The 17,956-nt window shown below is 38.6% G+C and overlaps 1 protein-coding gene across 7 annotated transcripts in view; it reads left to right on the top strand.

The window, feature by feature from the left end:
• Positions 1 to 17,956, top strand: part of LOC116307005 (uncharacterized) — a 130,204-nt gene that overhangs the window by 86,087 nt on the left and 26,161 nt on the right. For all 7 annotated transcript variants that reach the window (XM_089025481.1, XM_089025480.1, XM_089025477.1 and 4 more), the window contains 28 exons: positions 88 to 132; positions 285 to 625; positions 705 to 936; positions 1,094 to 1,138; positions 1,336 to 1,676; positions 1,756 to 1,987; positions 2,145 to 2,189; positions 2,385 to 2,725; positions 2,805 to 3,036; positions 3,194 to 3,238; positions 3,434 to 3,774; positions 3,854 to 4,085; positions 4,946 to 4,987; positions 5,221 to 5,570; positions 6,042 to 6,279; positions 7,174 to 7,502; positions 7,824 to 8,052; positions 8,851 to 8,880; positions 8,988 to 9,334; positions 12,122 to 12,356; positions 12,680 to 13,017; positions 13,300 to 13,537; positions 13,979 to 14,002; positions 14,584 to 14,924; positions 15,107 to 15,344; positions 15,644 to 15,984; positions 16,285 to 16,522; positions 17,356 to 17,385. In XM_089025481.1, the coding sequence (XP_088881607.1) occupies positions 88 to 132; positions 285 to 625; positions 705 to 936; positions 1,094 to 1,138; positions 1,336 to 1,676; positions 1,756 to 1,987; positions 2,145 to 2,189; positions 2,385 to 2,725; positions 2,805 to 3,036; positions 3,194 to 3,238; positions 3,434 to 3,774; positions 3,854 to 4,085; positions 4,946 to 4,987; positions 5,221 to 5,570; positions 6,042 to 6,279; positions 7,174 to 7,502; positions 7,824 to 8,052; positions 8,851 to 8,880; positions 8,988 to 9,334; positions 12,122 to 12,356; positions 12,680 to 13,017; positions 13,300 to 13,537; positions 13,979 to 14,002; positions 14,584 to 14,924; positions 15,107 to 15,344; positions 15,644 to 15,984; positions 16,285 to 16,522; positions 17,356 to 17,385 (6,060 nt within the window). The remainder of the gene's footprint in view (positions 1 to 87; positions 133 to 284; positions 626 to 704; positions 937 to 1,093; positions 1,139 to 1,335; positions 1,677 to 1,755; positions 1,988 to 2,144; positions 2,190 to 2,384; positions 2,726 to 2,804; positions 3,037 to 3,193; positions 3,239 to 3,433; positions 3,775 to 3,853; positions 4,086 to 4,945; positions 4,988 to 5,220; positions 5,571 to 6,041; positions 6,280 to 7,173; positions 7,503 to 7,823; positions 8,053 to 8,850; positions 8,881 to 8,987; positions 9,335 to 12,121; positions 12,357 to 12,679; positions 13,018 to 13,299; positions 13,538 to 13,978; positions 14,003 to 14,583; positions 14,925 to 15,106; positions 15,345 to 15,643; positions 15,985 to 16,284; positions 16,523 to 17,355; positions 17,386 to 17,956) is intronic.

The following is a 17,956-nucleotide window of genomic DNA, read 5'->3' as shown; positions in this document are numbered from 1 at the left end:
TGAATGTGTTTTGTATAGCGCTTGGCTCCAAATTGTTGACACAATTCAGTATAATCGGCTTGAAAACGTTCAATTGATTTTTACCAGGAAAGGCTCCAACTAGTGTTCCAGAAGCTACAGCGACTACTCAAGGTGATTGATACTTGATGTTTCTATATTCGTGCTATATTTTTTTAGAATGTGTCTATCGTTCCTATGTGGTTATTGCTTACTTTTGAAGGTGCAAGTCGCCAGTTCAAGAAATGTTACTTACACAGGTTTGGTAATCGTTTTTATTTTTCCAGCAAAACCAAAGCCCATTGATCTGATGTTCTTGGTTGATAGCTCTAGTGGTGTGCCTTTCAACAGGATGAAGAGCTTCTCCAAATCACTGTTGAGACATTTCCAGATCTCTCCTAAAGGTACTCACGTAGCGTACGCAGTGTACGCCAATGGAGGAGCACTGCGGTTCTCATTTCCGTCAGCCGGCCAACTGCAGTACCGTTACGACACCGAAAGAGTCAATCAAGACATAGATAGGGTCCTTCCTTTGACTGGAGATCAGAGATACATCCGTGCTGGTTTTCAAATGGCAAATGCTGGATTCAGCGAGTCAAAATATGGTGCACGACCTGACGCAAGAAAGGTAAGAAGGTTTCAATCAAATACTGCTAATGAATGTAGGATTGGGTCTTGGATTAATATTTTGATGGATTCCGTTGTAGATTTTAGTTATCCTTTCTGGAGGTGACTTGGATCCACGATATGCAGCACAAAGAGGACAAATAGTGAACCAGTTGAGGAATGGAAATGTGGGGATATACGCTGTACGGGTAGGACGTCGTCGTGACCCATCACAATTGAATGGAGTGGTTAGCAGCCCCAGTCACGTATTAAATCCTGACACCTACGATCAGTTGCCAGCACAGACCCAACCGCTCATGCAGGCCATAGAAGGTTAGTTTTAGAAATATCATTTTGCTGTGATAAGTATGTGTGATCTGGCCTTACTTAAGGAAAGTGTGAGTGAATGTGATTTGTATAGCGCTTGTTTCCAAATTGTTGACACAAATCAGTATAATCGGCTTGAAAGCGTTCAATTGATTTTTACCAGGAAAGGCTCCAACTCGTGATCCAGAAGCTACACCGACTACTCAAGGTGATTGATACTTGATGTTTCTGTATTCATTCTATTTTTTTTTTTTTTTTTTGTTTTTGTTTTTGTTTTGAATGTGTCTATTGTTCCGGTGTGGTTGTTGCTTACTTTTGAAAGTGCTAGTTCCCGGTTTAAGAAATGTTACTTACACAGGTTTGATAATCGTATTTTTATTAATTGATTGATTGATTTTTTTTCAGCGAAACCAAAGCACATTGACCTAATGTTCTTGGTTGATAGCTCTAGTGGTGTGCCTTTCAACAAGATGAAGAGCTTCTCCAAATCACTGTTGAGATATTTCCAGATCTCTCCTAAAGGTACTCACGTAGCGTACGCAGTGTACGCCAATGGAGGAGCACTGCGGTTCTCATTTCCGTCAGCCGGCCAACTGCAGTACCGTTACGACACCGAAAGAGTCAATCAAGACATAGATAGGGTCCTTCCTTTGACTGGAGATCAGAGATACATCCGTGCTGGTTTTCAAATGGCAAATGCTGGATTCAGCGAGTCAAAATATGGTGCACGACCTAACGCAAGAAAGGTAAGAAGGTTTCAATCAAATACTGCTAATGAATGTAGGATTGGGTCTTGGATTAATTTTTTGATGGATTCCGTTGTAGATTTTAGTTATCCTTTCTGGAGGTGACTTGGATCCACGATATGCAGCACAAAGAGGACAAATAGTGAACCAGTTGAGGAATGGAAATGTGGGGATATACGCTGTACGGGTAGGACGTCGTCGTGACCCATCACAATTGAATGGAGTGGTTAGCAGCCCCAGTCACGTATTAAATCCTGACACCTACGATCAGTTGCCAGCACAGACCCAACCGCTCATGCAGGTTATAGAAGGTTAGTTTTAGAAATATCATTTTGCTGTGATAAGTATGTGTGATCTGGCCTTACTTAAGGAAAGTGTGAGTGAATGTGATTTGTATAGCGCTTGTTTCCAAATTGTTGACACAATTCAGTATAATCGGCTTGAAAGCGTTCAATTGATTTTTACCAGGAAAGGCTCCAACTCGTGATCCAGAAGCTACACCGACTACTCAAGGTGATTGATACTTGATGTTTCTGTATTCATTCTATTTTTTTGTTTTTTTTGTTTTGTTTTTTGTTTTGAATGTGTCTATTGTTCCGGTGTGGTTGTTGCTTACTTTTGAAAGTGCTAGTTCCCGGTTTAAGAAATGTTACTTACACAGGTTTGATAATCGTATTTTTATTAATTGATTGATTGATTTTTTTTCAGCGAAACCAAAGCCCATTGACCTAATGTTCTTGGTTGATAGCTCTAGTGGTGTGCCTTTCAACAAGATGAAGAGCTTCTCCAAATCACTGTTGAGATATTTCCAGATCTCTCCTAAAGGTACTCACGTAGCGTACGCAGTGTACGCCAATGGAGGAGCACTGCGGTTCTCATTTCCGTCAGCCGGCCAACTGCAGTACCGTTACGACACCGAAAGAGTCAATCAAGACATAGATAGGGTCCTTCCTTTGACTGGAGATCAGAGATACATCCGTGCTGGTTTTCAAATGGCAAATGCTGGATTCAGCGAGTCAAAATATGGTGCACGACCTGATGCAAGAAAGGTAAGAAGGTTTCAATCAAATACTGCTAATGAATGTAGGATTGGGTCTTGGATTAATTTTTTGATGGATTCCGTTGTAGATTTTAGTTATCCTTTCTGGAGGTGACTTGGATCCACGATATGCAGCACAAAGAGGACAAATAGTGAACCAGTTGAGGAATGGAAATGTGGGGATATACGCTGTACGGGTAGGACGTCGTCGTGACCCATCACAATTGAATGGAGTGGTTAGCAGCCCCAGTCACGTATTAAATCCTGACACCTACGATCAATTGCCAGCACAGACCCAACCGCTCATGCAGGTTATAGAAGGTTAGTTTTAGAAATATCATTTTGCTGTGATAAGTATGTGTGATCTGGCCTTACTTAAGGAAAGTGTGAGTGAATGTGATTTGTATAGCGCTTGTTTCCAAATTGTTGACACAATTCAGTATAATCGGCTTGAAAGCGTTCAATTGATTTTTACCAGGAAAGGCTCCAACTCGTGATCCAGAAGCTACACCGACTACTCAAGGTGATTGATACTTGATGTTTCTGTATTCATTCTATTTTTTTGTTTTTTTTGTTTTGTTTTTTGTTTTGAATGTGTCTATTGTTCCGGTGTGGTTGTTGCTTACTTTTGAAAGTGCTAGTTCCCGGTTTAAGAAATGTTACTTACACAGGTTTGATAATCGTATTTTTATTAATTGATTGATTGATTTTTTTTCAGCGAAACCAAAGCCCATTGACCTAATGTTCTTGGTTGATAGCTCTAGTGGTGTGCCTTTCAACAAGATGAAGAGCTTCTCCAAATCACTGTTGAGATATTTCCAGATCTCTCCTAAAGGTACTCACGTAGCGTACGCAGTGTACGCCAATGGAGGAGCACTGCGGTTCTCATTTCCGTCAGCCGGCCAACTGCAGTACCGTTACGACACCGAAAGAGTCAATCAAGACATAGATAGGGTCCTTCCTTTGACTGGAGATCAGAGATACATCCGTGCTGGTTTTCAAATGGCAAATGCTGGATTCAGCGAGTCAAAATATGGTGCACGACCTGACGCAAGAAAGGTAAGAAGGTTTCAATCAAATACTGCTAATGACTGTAGGATTGGGGCTTGGATTAATATTTTGATGGATTCCGTTGTAGATCTTGGTCATTTTTTCCGGAGGTGACTTGGATCCACGATATGCAGCACAAAGAGGACAATTAGTGAACCAGTTGAGGAATGGAAATGTGGGGATATACGCTGTACGGGTAGGACGTCGTCGTGACCCATCTCAATTGAATGGAGTGGTTAGCAGCCCCAGTCACGTATTAAATCCTGACACCTACGATCAGTTGCCAGAACAAGGGCGACCGTTGATTGATTTAATACGAGGTTTGTTTATTGGAATAGTTTTATTTAATAAATGTAGTTAGTTACTGGTCGATTGGTTGGCAAGCTGGGTGGCTTATTGTTATAATATTAATATTAAACGTTTTCTTAATTGTCTTTTGCTTACGAACACTGGGAGAGAGTTTCAAAGGCTTGAATAGCTATTTATATCAGGAGCTGGAATCTCAATGTTGGATGTTGGATGATGTTTAGCACTGAGGATGGTCGATCTCGCACATGTAGCTTTAATTTTGGTAATTAATATTTTAAAAAATCGAGGAAAGCAACAAATCGAGGAGTTAAAATAAATTTTAAAAAATGCCTAGAGTTTAACTAGAGAAACTAGAGTTTTGAAAGAATCAATTCTTTATTTGAACTAGCTAAATAGAAATCGCATCCATACAATCGTATACGTACTATATTGAGATTGTTATCAATTTGAAGGCTCGTTGGTCAAAAGATTCATGGAAAAATGCACTCTTCAGTACATATTAAAAAACTAAAGTAGACTTTATTTCTTTTGGAGGAATTTGTTCTCCATAAACTAAGGTCAGAAAGTCACATTTTAAAATAGTAAGTGATACGCGACTAAGCCGTCTTACGTATCACACCAAGAGTGGAGTTTTAAAGCATCGATTTTTTCACAACGGGAAAGTGGGGTTGGATATTTTCCATTAATTTTCTTTACTGGTTGGCTCTTCTTTATTCTTTTTTTTTTTTTTTTTCCTTTGCTGTTTACAAGTTGTGCTGCTTGCACTTATACAATATCGATAACTTATTTATTTATTTATTTATTTATATTCATTTATTTATACTTTTTGTATTAATTGAGGAAATTATTTACGTTTTCTTGTTTCTCTCAGGAAAGGCGCCAGAATCAACGCCGACTACTCCTTCAAAAGCAGGCAAGTGCTTTTAACGTGTAAAGCAAGGGGATAAATTGATATGGTGTTGTTTTTCCCCGTTTTTATTTATAATGCGTAATCGCCTTTATTTCCATTGTGTGGCTTCATCCATCCATAAATCCATCCATCCTCCCTTCCTTCCTTCCTTCCTTCCTTCCTTCCTTCCTTCCTTCCTTCCTTCCTTCCTTCCTTCCTTCCTTCCTTTCATCTAATTGATTTCATTTTTTTAGTAGAAAAGGGAGCTTTAGACGTTGGTATTCTGCTAGATTCATCCGAAGATATATCATCAGAGAACTGGAACCGTATCACCTCATTTACGAAATACCTTATTGGAACCTTCCCTAAGGTTTCGTCTGCACCAGATGGAACTCGCTTTGGCCTAATAACATACTCTAGAGATCCAGCAGTTCACTTCAATTTCAAAACCCTTCAAGGTGAGAGACTTACCCAAGGTAATGTCCAGAAGTTAGTAGACAGTACACCTCGTCGTCCTGGAACTAAGAGGAGAATTGATTCTGCTCTGGAACTTGCCGAAAGAGATCTGTTTAGCACTAAAGGAGGGGCCCGTCTTGGTGCTATGAGGGTGAGTACATGGGAATGTTGCATTTCTATACAACATCAGTGTATTTGGTTCAATCATTGTTTTTTTTTTTTTGTTTGTTTGTTTTGTTGTTTTTTGTTTTTTTTCGTTTTCCGAGCATGTCAAGCTAGCCCCGTCCGCCTCATCATTTAAAACCTTTTCCTTTGCCATCTAACTCGTGAACATTAGTATCTTACATAGATATAGTTCATTTATTTTTTCTTAGTTTTGTCGTTTTTAAATGCGGTCATCAAGTACGTCCTATTATTATTATCATTATTATCATTATTATTGTCATCATCATCATCATCATCATCATCATTATTATCATCATCATCATCATTATCATCATCATCCTTATTATTATTATTATTATTATTATTATTATTATCTGACTATGAATTGTCATTTTTTCATACAATATTTATTTCTTAACTTTATTTTTTCTAATAAGCTTTTGTGTTTTTCTTATAGTATTTGTTGTTGTTGATGACTGGGCGACAGGCCACTGATACACCTTACACAGAACCCTCGTTAATTACTAAACGACTGTTGGCTAATGGCGTACGATTATACCCTATTGCCGTTGGATCTCAAGTGAATCAGCCTGAAGTTATGTCTCTGACTCAAAATACCGATGATCTCACGTTCACTCCTGACTACAGGCAACTGAGACCTGCTGCTGCATCTTTAAGCGCAGCCGTACGACAAGGTAGCATAGCGAAACCCAGGCTTTTAACGTGTATTTCTTACCAATCCGCGATACCCGTTTTCCACTAATAAACTCCGGGGAGGGGGGGACTCCGGGAAAATAGTGCTCGGATGCTCGTCGGAAATTTTCAAAAAGACCCCTAAAAGATACCGGAAGTCTTTAAAAAAGGGCGTGGCTGAATGATTTTTAACCCCTAAGAGATACCACAACAAATAATATTAAATTTTATATAAAAAGCGCCTAGGATAAGCCATATCCTTTTCCGACACCATAAGAGATACCAGAAAATGCTGATTTTTAAAAATTCGCATTTAACACCCTAAAAGATACCAAATCGCGATTTTTTACCCCTAAGAGATACGACGAGCTTTCCCGGAATTTTTTTCCCGGATCCCCCCCGGGCAATAAATCCTCAGTTTGTGATAGGTGTGGAAGTTTTAGTCAAATAGATGTACGTTTCATTTCCATACAAATCGTACTTCCTTTGTTCGCAACAATGCTGGTCTATTCCTCTAGAAATACATATTACTGACAACACAACTGCAATAAAGAATCGTATTCCAAAAATCATCATCGCCATCATTAATTTGGGTAAATATTACTTTTAAATTAAAAGACTTTTTTTAGCATACATGGTATAATATTCAGACGCCCTTGCTACCACAGCAATGATTCTCAATAAAATGATTGATTCATTGTGCAACGTTCAAAATTTTATTATTGGTACTCGCTTTTTTACATTTTTGTGCTTTCTTTCTTGACCAAAATCGGTCTATCAAGAAAATTCACTTATACTTCTAATTAAAGGTGGGTGATCAGAACCTTCTTAACCCTTTCGATTGTACGCCCATTATGCAAAGAGTTCCTTTAACCGACTTTAATTTACTCCCAAAGGTGGATCAAGAGGAATCGATCTGGTATTCGTTGTTGATTCTTCAAGCAATGTGCAGTGGGCCGCAATGAAGAGCTTTACGAAATCGTTGTTGAACTACTTCGACATCTCCCCAGCAGGAACGCACGTCGCATACGTCGTCTACGCTAATGGAGCCAATCTAAGGTTCCCGTTCCCCTCAGCAGGGGCAAGCTACTCCGTGAACGATGTTAGAAGGTCCATCGATGGAGCTCAACGAGCGTCAGGCAATCAAAGAAACGTTCATCTTGGATTGGAGCTGGCTCAACGTGCCCTAACCCCATCGTTTGGTGGAAGACCCTTAGCCAGAAAGGTGAATATCAAAACCATATTCGTTGGAATTTTGTATGCTGCCCGTTTATCTGAAAACCTATGGTTTTGTTCTCTATGATATCAATTTTAGACGGTCCTATATAGCTTGAGCTTTAAATGCTCCTAAACGAAGCACTGATTGAAACAGGAATGAAAAGTGCGCACCGTCGGCTTAACGGAATACCTTGGTCGCTCCAGAAGGATTTACTGTTTAAACTGAAATTAAAATAGAACTGATCTTATCGTTTTTAAATCATAATAACCTAAATGCCCAAACGTTATTATATATTTCGTAACGTGTATATATTTTTAATCATTGCAGGTTGTAATTGTTCTGTCTGGAGGATCATGGACAAGCAGAAATTTGGCGGTAGAAACTACAAAGTTAAGAGCCATGAGGGCTAAGATATTCACAATTAACGTTGGAAGTCCTTTCGATCGTGCTCAATTAGAAAGCGTTGCTAGTCGTCCAACTTATGTGTTTACTCCACAAACTTACGATGCTCTACCTGAGCAAAGGAAGCCTTTACTGGAGACGATAGTGTTTGGAGGTTTGTATTATTAAATGTGCTTCACGAACAAAAGAAGTTAAGAAAACACTTTGCTTTATAAACACAAAAATAACAGCACATATTAAACGAGGAAAGCAAGGACATAATAGTCCGATCGCTGTTATGCCCGAGTGTCCACACAAAAAGTTTTAACAATGAAATAAAAAATGTCAGACCAATAAACTCCAATTTAAGAGATTTTTTAGTATGATATGATTATAATATATATATATATATATATATATATAGCGCTCTTTTCCATATGGATATGCTCGAAGGCGCTTTACAATGATTTATGAATTAGAGATGGTTAGTGTGAGGTGTAGGCACTGAGGGTGGTCACTGCTAGGGTTTCTTTACGTCCTCAGTGGTTCTTTTACGTCCCTCCAATGTTGGTTAGTAAGTGTGGAGAGACGGGACCACCATTTAAAGTGGTGATCCGAGCCACTTGAAAGTCTAACCATTTGCAGATGTAATAACAAAGGCAGCACCTTCTCAGTTATTTTAAGACCCTGAGTGTTGGTCGGGCCAAGACTCTAACCACGACCTCCCGCACGAAAGTCCGATGCTCAACCAACTGAGCCAACCGGTTGGTGTAGTAGTTATCGAATTGTTTCTTAATGTACTTTTTGAATGTATTGATTCTCAGACAGACATTTACAATTTTCAGCAATCGGTGTCTGGTCCTTGCTGAATATCAAAAGCATTTAAGTCTGTCCCACGTAGCAACAACACCTAGGGAAGTAGAACAATGAATGTGGAATCGGTTTATCATAACTACATATTTTTCTTTTGCAGAAGCCAAGAAGACTCCTGTTTTAAAAGCAGGTAAATATTTTAGTATTATATAGCTAGCGTTAATAAAATGAATCGATGTTTGGCCCATTTTTAACAAAATATTTTTCTCTTTCTTTTTTTTTTCCCCGTTTCTTTAGGCGATGCTCTGGACGTGGCGGTTTTAGTCGACTCATCAGATGACATCAGTGCCAATAACTGGGCCAATATTATTCAGTTCATCAAAACTTTCATTGGAAGATTCCCTAATGTTAACTCCACCCCACAGGGCACTCGATTCGGCCTCATTAGCTACGCTACCAGACCTGAAATACATTTCAACTTTAAACGTCTTTCTGGAGATAATATAAATACTAAGCAATTTATTGCACTTGTTGACACGACACCAAGGAAGATGGGCAACAAGAGGAGGATAGACCTTGCCTTAGAGCTTGCTGAGACTGGTCTCTTTACACCAAGCGGTGGTGCAAGAGAGGGAGCGAAGAAGGTAAGCCTTCGAATTTTGATTTGATATGATATATTTCAGACCTCAAAATGTTGCGAATTAAGAGCGACTGTCCAGAAATATCGAGCACGGGGCGGCCACAGTCAAAAAATAAAAGTCCTTCATTTTTGGTCTGTAGACACTATTAGATGAGTTTATGAACGTACTGGGGTCGGTTTTTCGATCTACGTAAAAAATCCGGATTTTTTTGAAAAAAAAACGATTTCACCCCGTGTCGGTCTAAAAATTGCTCAAGAAACGGCTGCGAATTACGCTTTCAAAAACATTCTCGCTCCAAGTGAAAACCTAAGTTACAATCAAATTTGCAACTGAATTCAAGAAAAGGGGTGTTGAACAATTGTTCCAGGTGATTTTAGACGTTTTAAACTAAACTTTAGATAGAAAAAATTGCATTCTTCCAGCACAGTTATTCACAGTCTCGATTTTACCTCACATTTATAAAAGCGATTTTTCGCATGTGGCCATTCTCCAATTTTTACAAAACTCAAGCTGTACAATGTTCAAATGATAGAATAACACGAACTACAAAAATTAGTTTGGGTTTTTCAACAGGCCTTATGAAAACTTTATGCGAAGTTGGAAAAATTTGCCATGTAAATATGCAAATTAGCAGTTTGTTTACATCTCCACATCTTGTCAAAGGAACGTTAGTGACAGATCTACTTCTTTCTTTTGGGTCAAACCCACAATGACCACAAATGATAGCTTGAAAAGAACATGATTCACGAGCCTCCATAACTGATGCTCACCATAATTAACAAATTTCTATACTGACTATAAACACTTTGTTAAATGCTGCTTTTATTTTTGTCTACCTGGTAATGTACAACAAATTTTTGGAATTTGATTGAAACTATCAAATTCCTGGACATTTCGGCCACACACACGTCATGTTCAGATCACAGTTCTATCAAATCGCACTATCGACATAAAATGTTATATATATACTTTAAAATGTATTTTCCTTTTTCTCATAGTCTTATATCAGATTTACGCTTCCACGAAACCAGGCGAGTCTATCATACATTCGATCTATTGTACAGCCATGAAGCTAGTGGGGTAGGGGAGGGGGAATTGTATATCAGGCTACAACTGCACTCATTATACATGTAACCAATTTTAAATATGACTTCGATCAAGCAAGAAAACATATGACAACTAAAAAAACAAATCTTGATAATGAGTGATTCTCTTTAGTTTATGCCAAATCACAAGATGTTCAGGCAATAAAAAACGTACTGTACAAAACGACGTCACGTCCGGCTCCGCGCAAACTGTCGTTTGTCACGCCATCAGCTCACATAATCCGCTTTGACAGGTTTGATCCCTGCTTATTTACAAAGTAATGCAAACTTTCAAGCATACTCAGTATGTGAAAATACTATGTGATAAGCTGGATACCACTAGTGAGGAATAGTAACGTTTATAGAGCATGTTAACAGTCATTTATGATTACTAAGTTTACTACGCACCGATGGAATGCCACCGAGGCAAGCAAGCTGAGTGTCTTCAACACCGGAAGTGTAGGCTTAACTTCAACAAATAATCGTTTAAAATGATAACGAAGGCCAATCATGCTCATAGTCCTTAGATAGGCTAATGTGTGGATTAATAAGCCGTTAAAACTATTTTAGATGACTTTTTTCGCGGCCGTGATCTGTGGTGTGGAGATGTAAACAAACTGCTAATTTGCATATTTACATGGCAAATTTTTCCAACTTCGCATAAAGTTTTCATAAGGCCTGTTGAAAAACCCAAACTAATTTTTGTAGTTCGTGTTATTCTATCATTTGAACATTGTACAGCTTGAGTTTTGTAAAAATTGGAGAATGGCCACATGCGAAAAATCGCTTTTATAAATGTGAGGTAAAATCGAGACTGTGAATAACTGTGCTGGAAGAATGCAATTTTTTCTATCTAAAGTTTAGTTTAAAACGTCTAAAATCACCTGGAACAATTGTTCAACACCCCTTTTCTTGAATTCAGTTGCAAATTTGATTGTAACTTAGGTTTTCACTTGGAGCGAGAATGTTTTTGAAAGCGTAATTCGCAGCCGTTTCTTGAGCAATTTTTAGACCGACACGGGGTGAAATCGTTTTTTTCAAAAAAATCCGGATTTTTTACGTAGATCGAAAAACCGACCCCAGTACGTTCATAAACTCATCTAATAGTGTCTACAGACCAAAAATGAAGGACTTTTATTTTTTTGATTGTGGCCACAAATTTTCGATTTTGCTCGATATTTCTGGACAGTCGCTCTTAAGAAATTTTCCTTTCTGAAGGCTAGTTTTTACCAGCGACGCAACAGTGACGCAAGCAGAAGCGTAGCATAAGATTGTTGTGTTCTAGTGAAAATGAATGTGACTGAAGCACAAGGAAAATAAATGAAAACCACGTCTTTATACAAGAATTTCCAATTCTACTTGGCTAATGGAAATAAATTCACTTAGTGCTTCTGCTTCTGGTTTTCACTAGCAACGAAAGGACATAAGCATAAGAAAGGAACCGTTCCTTCTGCTTCTGCTTGCATCGATGTTGCACTTCTTCTTACGTCTCCATGTTTTGATTTTCACTGGAACATGAGACGACTTACGCTTACGATTCTACTTTCATCGTTAGTGAATTAGTAATTACTGTTTGTGTTGCTGTTCAGTTTGAATACCATAGTCTTGATTTGAATCAGGCAAAGGATATTCAACATTAAACCTTATAAGAAAATATTACAATGTCGTTCTTAAAGTAGACCATGACTACCTGTTTGTTTTATAGTATATGTTAGTGATAATGACTGGCCCTCAAGCTACCGACCAACCTCACAATGCCCCAGAAGACAGCGCTAGAAGGCTAAATAAGAAGGGCGTGTACACCTATTCAGTTGGTGTTGGACCTAATGCATCACCTGAAAACATGCTGGGAATCGCATACAAGACAGACTATGCTACAAGAGTAAACTACCGAAATTTGAATGCGGCTGCAGCATATCTGGCACCAGCTGTTAGTAAAGGTAATGTTTTTTATATTTATTATTCTTGGGATATGTTGAACAAAGGTGAAAATTAAGTGATAGTCCTATTTTCTTCGTCCTCCTTTCCTTTCTTCCTCCCTTCTTCCCTCCCTCCTTTCGTTCTTTTTTCCCATCTTTTCTACATCTATCCCTCTCTTTCTGTTCTACCTCCCTCCCTTCCTTCCTCCTTTCCTCAGTCCTTTCATTTTTATTCTGTCCATTTTGTTATTACTTTTAATTTTCCAAGTTTTGGAAACTTTATAAGATTTGAGTGTAAAATGACTAAGCTGGATTCTAAGTTAGTTTCCTTATTGTCCCTAAAGGTCGTGGTTACTTCAGAGATATCGTGTTTGTTGCCGATTCCTCAGACACAGTTAACTGGCCACGCGTTCAGCAGTTCATGAAAGCAGTTGTCAATGCGTTCCACGTGTCACCGGAGGGCACTCACTTTGGAGCCGTGGTGTTCAGCGACAGCGCGAGCAGAGCTTTCACACCACCAGAGTTCTTTGCTCCTGGTAGTCAATACTCCAATGAAGACATTGAAGATCTCATTGAAAAGATCCCAAGAGAAAGAGGACTACAGAAAAACGCACACCTTGGCCTCCAAATTTCTCGTAGCTTGTTCACTAAACCATTCGGTGGACGACCAGATGCTAGAAAGGTAAGTCTGGCATTCAGGCATGAAGCTGAAGTTCATGTTTACACTTAGTCATAATTCTGATGAAGGCTATTGCAGGAATAGCCAAAACGTCATATTTTATTTTACTTTTTTTTAACGTTTTAATAGAAATATTTGCAATTAATAAAATTCTCTTTTACTCCATTGCGAGTGATGCACAAAAATCTGGAAGAAGAGAAAATTTGCAGGACAATAATTTTTGCGCTTAATTTTTTCAAACTTCGAAAATAGAATTAATTAAAATTAAAATGTATTCCTCGAAAGGACGTCGTGTTCATAATCGGTGGCGCTTGGAACCCAACGCAACAAACTCAAACAGTTGCCCAGGCTCAGAACCTGCTACGTGATGGAGTTAATATCTACGCATTTGGCATTGGGGCAACAGCTAAGGTGGCACAATTTGAAGCAGTGGCTTCTAAGCCATCTTTTGTCTTCACACCAAAATCATATGGTGATCTCGACCAAGAGAAAGACCCTCTTCTTCAAAGCATGGCATTTGGAGGTAGGTATAACAATCAGATTTGAGAAGCGCATGTAGAACTTTTTAACTATGCTGTACGTAAGGTTTATAGCAACTAGCTGCGCCTCAAATGTATTATACGTATGTATGAATTATCCGAATATTCCGTGTAATTTCAAACTCTCCAAATGGGAATTATCAAAAGAAAACAAGAAAAGGCAAAAAAAAAAAAAAAAAAAAAAAAAGCTAACAAAAAACAACAAACACGAGAACAGATAAAACCTTAAACTAATTTCAACATGCTTTAGTTTTAAAATTTCTTGGTTTCACCCAGGAGTGTATACTACGGTTGCTTTTATGATTTGGATGTTGATCAACGGTAAGGGATGATATTGACAACATTACAGCTGACCATTATGGCAGACATTACGGCTCCAATAAATTTGACTTTTTTTGAATAACTTGATACTTTTTTTCCTTTAGTTCGTCCCGCAAGACTTGCAGCAGGTATGATATATACATTAACTTTCCCAATTACATATTATATTCTTTTGTTGTGGCTACTGCCTCGTAGAGGCGAAGCCACTGTGTCATCGAGTTATGTAAGTAAGTCCGTAACACCACAGGAAGCCCAACATTTCTCAATCCAAAAAGTTCGGAAATAGAGTTGCTGTTCTCCTATGGAATTATTTCTTTTTCAAACAACACCTTACAACACACACAAACACATAAAACTAAAACATACATTTTCCATTACCAATTTTAATTCAAGCCCTAAAATTCATAAAATCAATATCAACATTTTGTTCTATATACATAATCTTTTACTTTTAACATTTACAATACTTTTACCAACACCGCTAATTCAATTACCTATCTATCCTTCATCAGTATATCTCAATAGTCAGCTACCAACTTCCTCCATTCCTTTCCTATATAACAATAATTTCTGATGGCAGTAGCCACATGCGCTTATTGAGCGCCATTTTTTAATAATTGACACCCAAGGGCATTGTGGTTTTATTGTGCCACAAAGTATCACCCAAGACTTGAATACATACATTAATGATAATGTCTGATAATTGTAGCCCCAGGAGCACTGGACGTGGCAATTGCTATCGATTCAGCCGAAGACATTACTCCGGAAAACTGGAATCAAATGGTGACATTTGTGACCAACTTCGTCAATCGTTTCCCGAATGTCTCTCCAAGGCTTGATGGCACACGTTTCGGCGTTGTTAGCTATGCAGCAAAACCCGCCGTCCATTTCAACTTCAAAGCAATAAACCCGAATAAAAACAGTGTCACACAGAGGATTCAAAGAACACCTCGTCAAACTGGAAAGGAGAGAAGGATGGATGATGCCATGAAGCTGGTTGAGACTGACTTGTTCAGCAGCAAAGGAGGAGCAAGAGTCGGAGCAGCAAGGGTATGATGACATAAAACATCCTTCTCCGTCCGCTTTCCAATCTTTATCTTGGGGTCCCTTTTTTTTTTTTTTTTTTTTTTTTTTTTGTCCCCTTTCATCTTCTTCTGTCCTCTTTTCGCTATTCCTTTTAGGCAGTTCTCTTTAATTACATCCTAGTGACCTCTGAACGGATTTTCTTTTAGATCTTTTTGATGCTGATGGCTGGTCCACAAAGCCGCTACACGGGTTTCACCGCCGTACCTATGCTAGCAAACAGAATGCGTGGTAATGGTGTCAAGGTTTATAGCGTAGGAGTCGGCCCGGCGATTATACAACAAGAAGTTCTTGGTGTAGGCGGCAAGTCTGATTACATCACCTATGGTTCTGATTATGCAGGTCTTACGCCTCAAGCTGCATCCCTTGCTACTGCGGTACAAAAGCGTAAGTATTCTCGTTATTGATCAATATTTTTGACTCACCTTTACTTCGATCATCAGTAATCCATGGGAAAAAGACAGGACAACTGTAAATAAAAATTGCAGTCCCTTATAATATATTAAAAAAACGGCCTCTTTTATTAAAAACAAAAAACTTTTGAGTTGGCTCTATTTAAATCACAATTTCGAGATATCATTCATAATCGACAGCTCAGTCTAGAACATGTATCTCGAATCGTACACATTTGTTCGTTTGTTCTTATTATGTTCATTAGTTTATCTTTTTCCTTTATTCTTTTATAGAACGCGGCAGGTTTTTCGATGTGGCGTTTGTTGCAGACACATCTTCCAGTTCTGATTGGTCAAAGATCCAGAGCTTCTCTAAGTCCATAGTCAATTTCTTTGATGTAGCCAACCAGGGTTCCCATTTCGCATACTTCACATACGCCAACGGTGCCCAAATGGGCTTCTCCTTCCCAATACTTCAGAGTCCTGATACACCATACACCAAAGAGAATGTATACCAGTCTATTTCCAACTTGCGCCCTTCAACCGGAAGGCAAAGAAATATCCACCTGGCTTTGTCATTACTCAATAGTGGTGTCTTTACATCGAGGTTTGGTGCAAGAGCGGACGCAAGAAAGGTTTGTTGTTCAGTTCAGTCCTTGCAACCATGTCTAAAGATTAGAACTGGTCCAAGACCAGAAACACTATTTCTAGTGCTTTTTTGCTCTTTGTTTGAAAAATGTAATCAGTCATCTGATTGCCTTGAAACTAAGCCCTCGCAGCTAGTAATAAAACGACGGAAGCGGTCATTTTTTTAGGCGTATGTTAGTTCTCTGCTTGTCTGCAGTGAGTAAACAGACAAATAATAAGCTACCCACAGCACTTTATGCTTTTAGATAATCATAGCAGCTTATAACTCTGTCTCGTTATCCTTTTAGATTGTAATCATCATATCCAGTGGTTCGTGGGATACTCGATATCAGGGGACAGTTAACAGCTTATTCCGAACATTGAGTAACGCCGGAGTCCAGTCATTCGTATTAGGTGTTGGCCCGACAATCAACCAACAACAACTCCAAAGTGTAGCCAGTAACCAGCGATACGTGATTAATCCCAAGTCATTTGATGTTCTTGATGGACAGACATTGCCTCTAATTCAAACAATTAACTTTGGAAGTAAGTGCGAAGGCTTGCATTCGATAGATAAGAAAGGGAGGAGATGTCGATATACAGTCCTTTGACTAAACGTTGTCGTTTGATCGGCTTCATCCCTACGCGCCTAGACCGAAAAGGATCATGGGGATAATTAATTCACAGTAACTAGCTGCCGCATATGTTATCTAACACCTCTTGAGCTCGCTGTTTTCGATACCATTTAATTTGCTAAAACTATGCCTCGAGCAGTTTGGATGATGCAAGTTCTGGGTAATTTACGCGTTATCCTTTTCGGTCTAGGAGCGTAGGGATAATCCGATCAACGACAACGTTTAGTCAAAGGACTGTATGAAGGCGTTAGGACGGTTTAAGAGTCTTGGGGATCATTTTTATTCTTTGGCGCTAGCTAGACTATAACGGCACAATGCTCTCAATGAAAACATTCGTGGTCCAAAAATCCTGGACCCATTATGCCTTCGGAGACAAACCACAGCCTTTGTAGACTAAAAACAAGTGAGTGTTTGATCGAAAGCACAAATTGCGGAACAGAGAATAATGAAGATGGAAAAAAATTGAAGATTGAATGCTATAAGTCCTTTATCAAAAGTAGAAAGCCGTATGGTTTCTACGACCTTTCTTAATAAAAGAAAAACAAAAAAGCATTCAGCTGATAGGAAATTGAGACATGGGAAAGATGCTCCCCAAAAAAACAAAGGTTATTAGGTGCAAAATGCAGTCGATTACGCCGGTATTTTTTCCTAATGGCTTCAAATTAGTACCCTGCCTCGGTCATTGTTCTATAAGGTACTAAGTCATGTTGACCAAATACTAAACGAAACTCTTTTTTGTTGCAGAAGTTCAACCTACAAAACAGAAGCCAAAAGGTAAATTTGATGTTATTTTGACTTATATTTGTTTATGAAAGCAATGTTTAATAAAAACCAAAAAAAAAAAAAAAGACATTCCAACAACATACTAAAAGGAAGAATTGAAATAACAACGTGTTTGTTTAGAAAGGGTGAGAAGTGACAGTTGCCAACTAAGGACTGATAAATTTGTGGTCCTCTATGTTTAACGTCTCTAAGTGAGACGGCACGGCGAATGTATAACCATTTGCAAATATTTTTGAGGCAAAGGCCCAACAACAGCACCTTCTACTCAGATATTTTAAGACTCTTGAGTGTGACTCCGGCCGCACAACAGACCGGTGCTCAACCAATAAGCCATTTCATAGTTTAAGAATCGATTCCACTGCGCATGCGATTTTATGCCGAATTTCTCACCTTTTTTTGTTTAATTAAGAACAAAAGAAGGATTAGGCAAAAGAATGTGAGAAATTCGGGATAAAATCGCATGCGCAGTGGAATCGATTTTTAAACTATGAAAAGGCTTATTGAGCTAACAGGGAGGCGGTAAAGTATAGTGATACTAAAATTCGTTTGCGGGAAATAACTT

Source organism: Actinia tenebrosa, unplaced genomic scaffold (assembly GCF_029948245.1).
Source record: "Actinia tenebrosa isolate PJP-AT-01 unplaced genomic scaffold, QUT_ActTen_1.0 utg344__unscaffolded, whole genome shotgun sequence".
Classification (NCBI taxonomy): Eukaryota; Metazoa; Cnidaria; class Anthozoa; order Actiniaria; family Actiniidae; genus Actinia; species Actinia tenebrosa.
The sequence above is the reverse complement of the archived record's forward strand: the minus strand, read 5'-3'. Positions and strand labels throughout refer to the sequence as shown.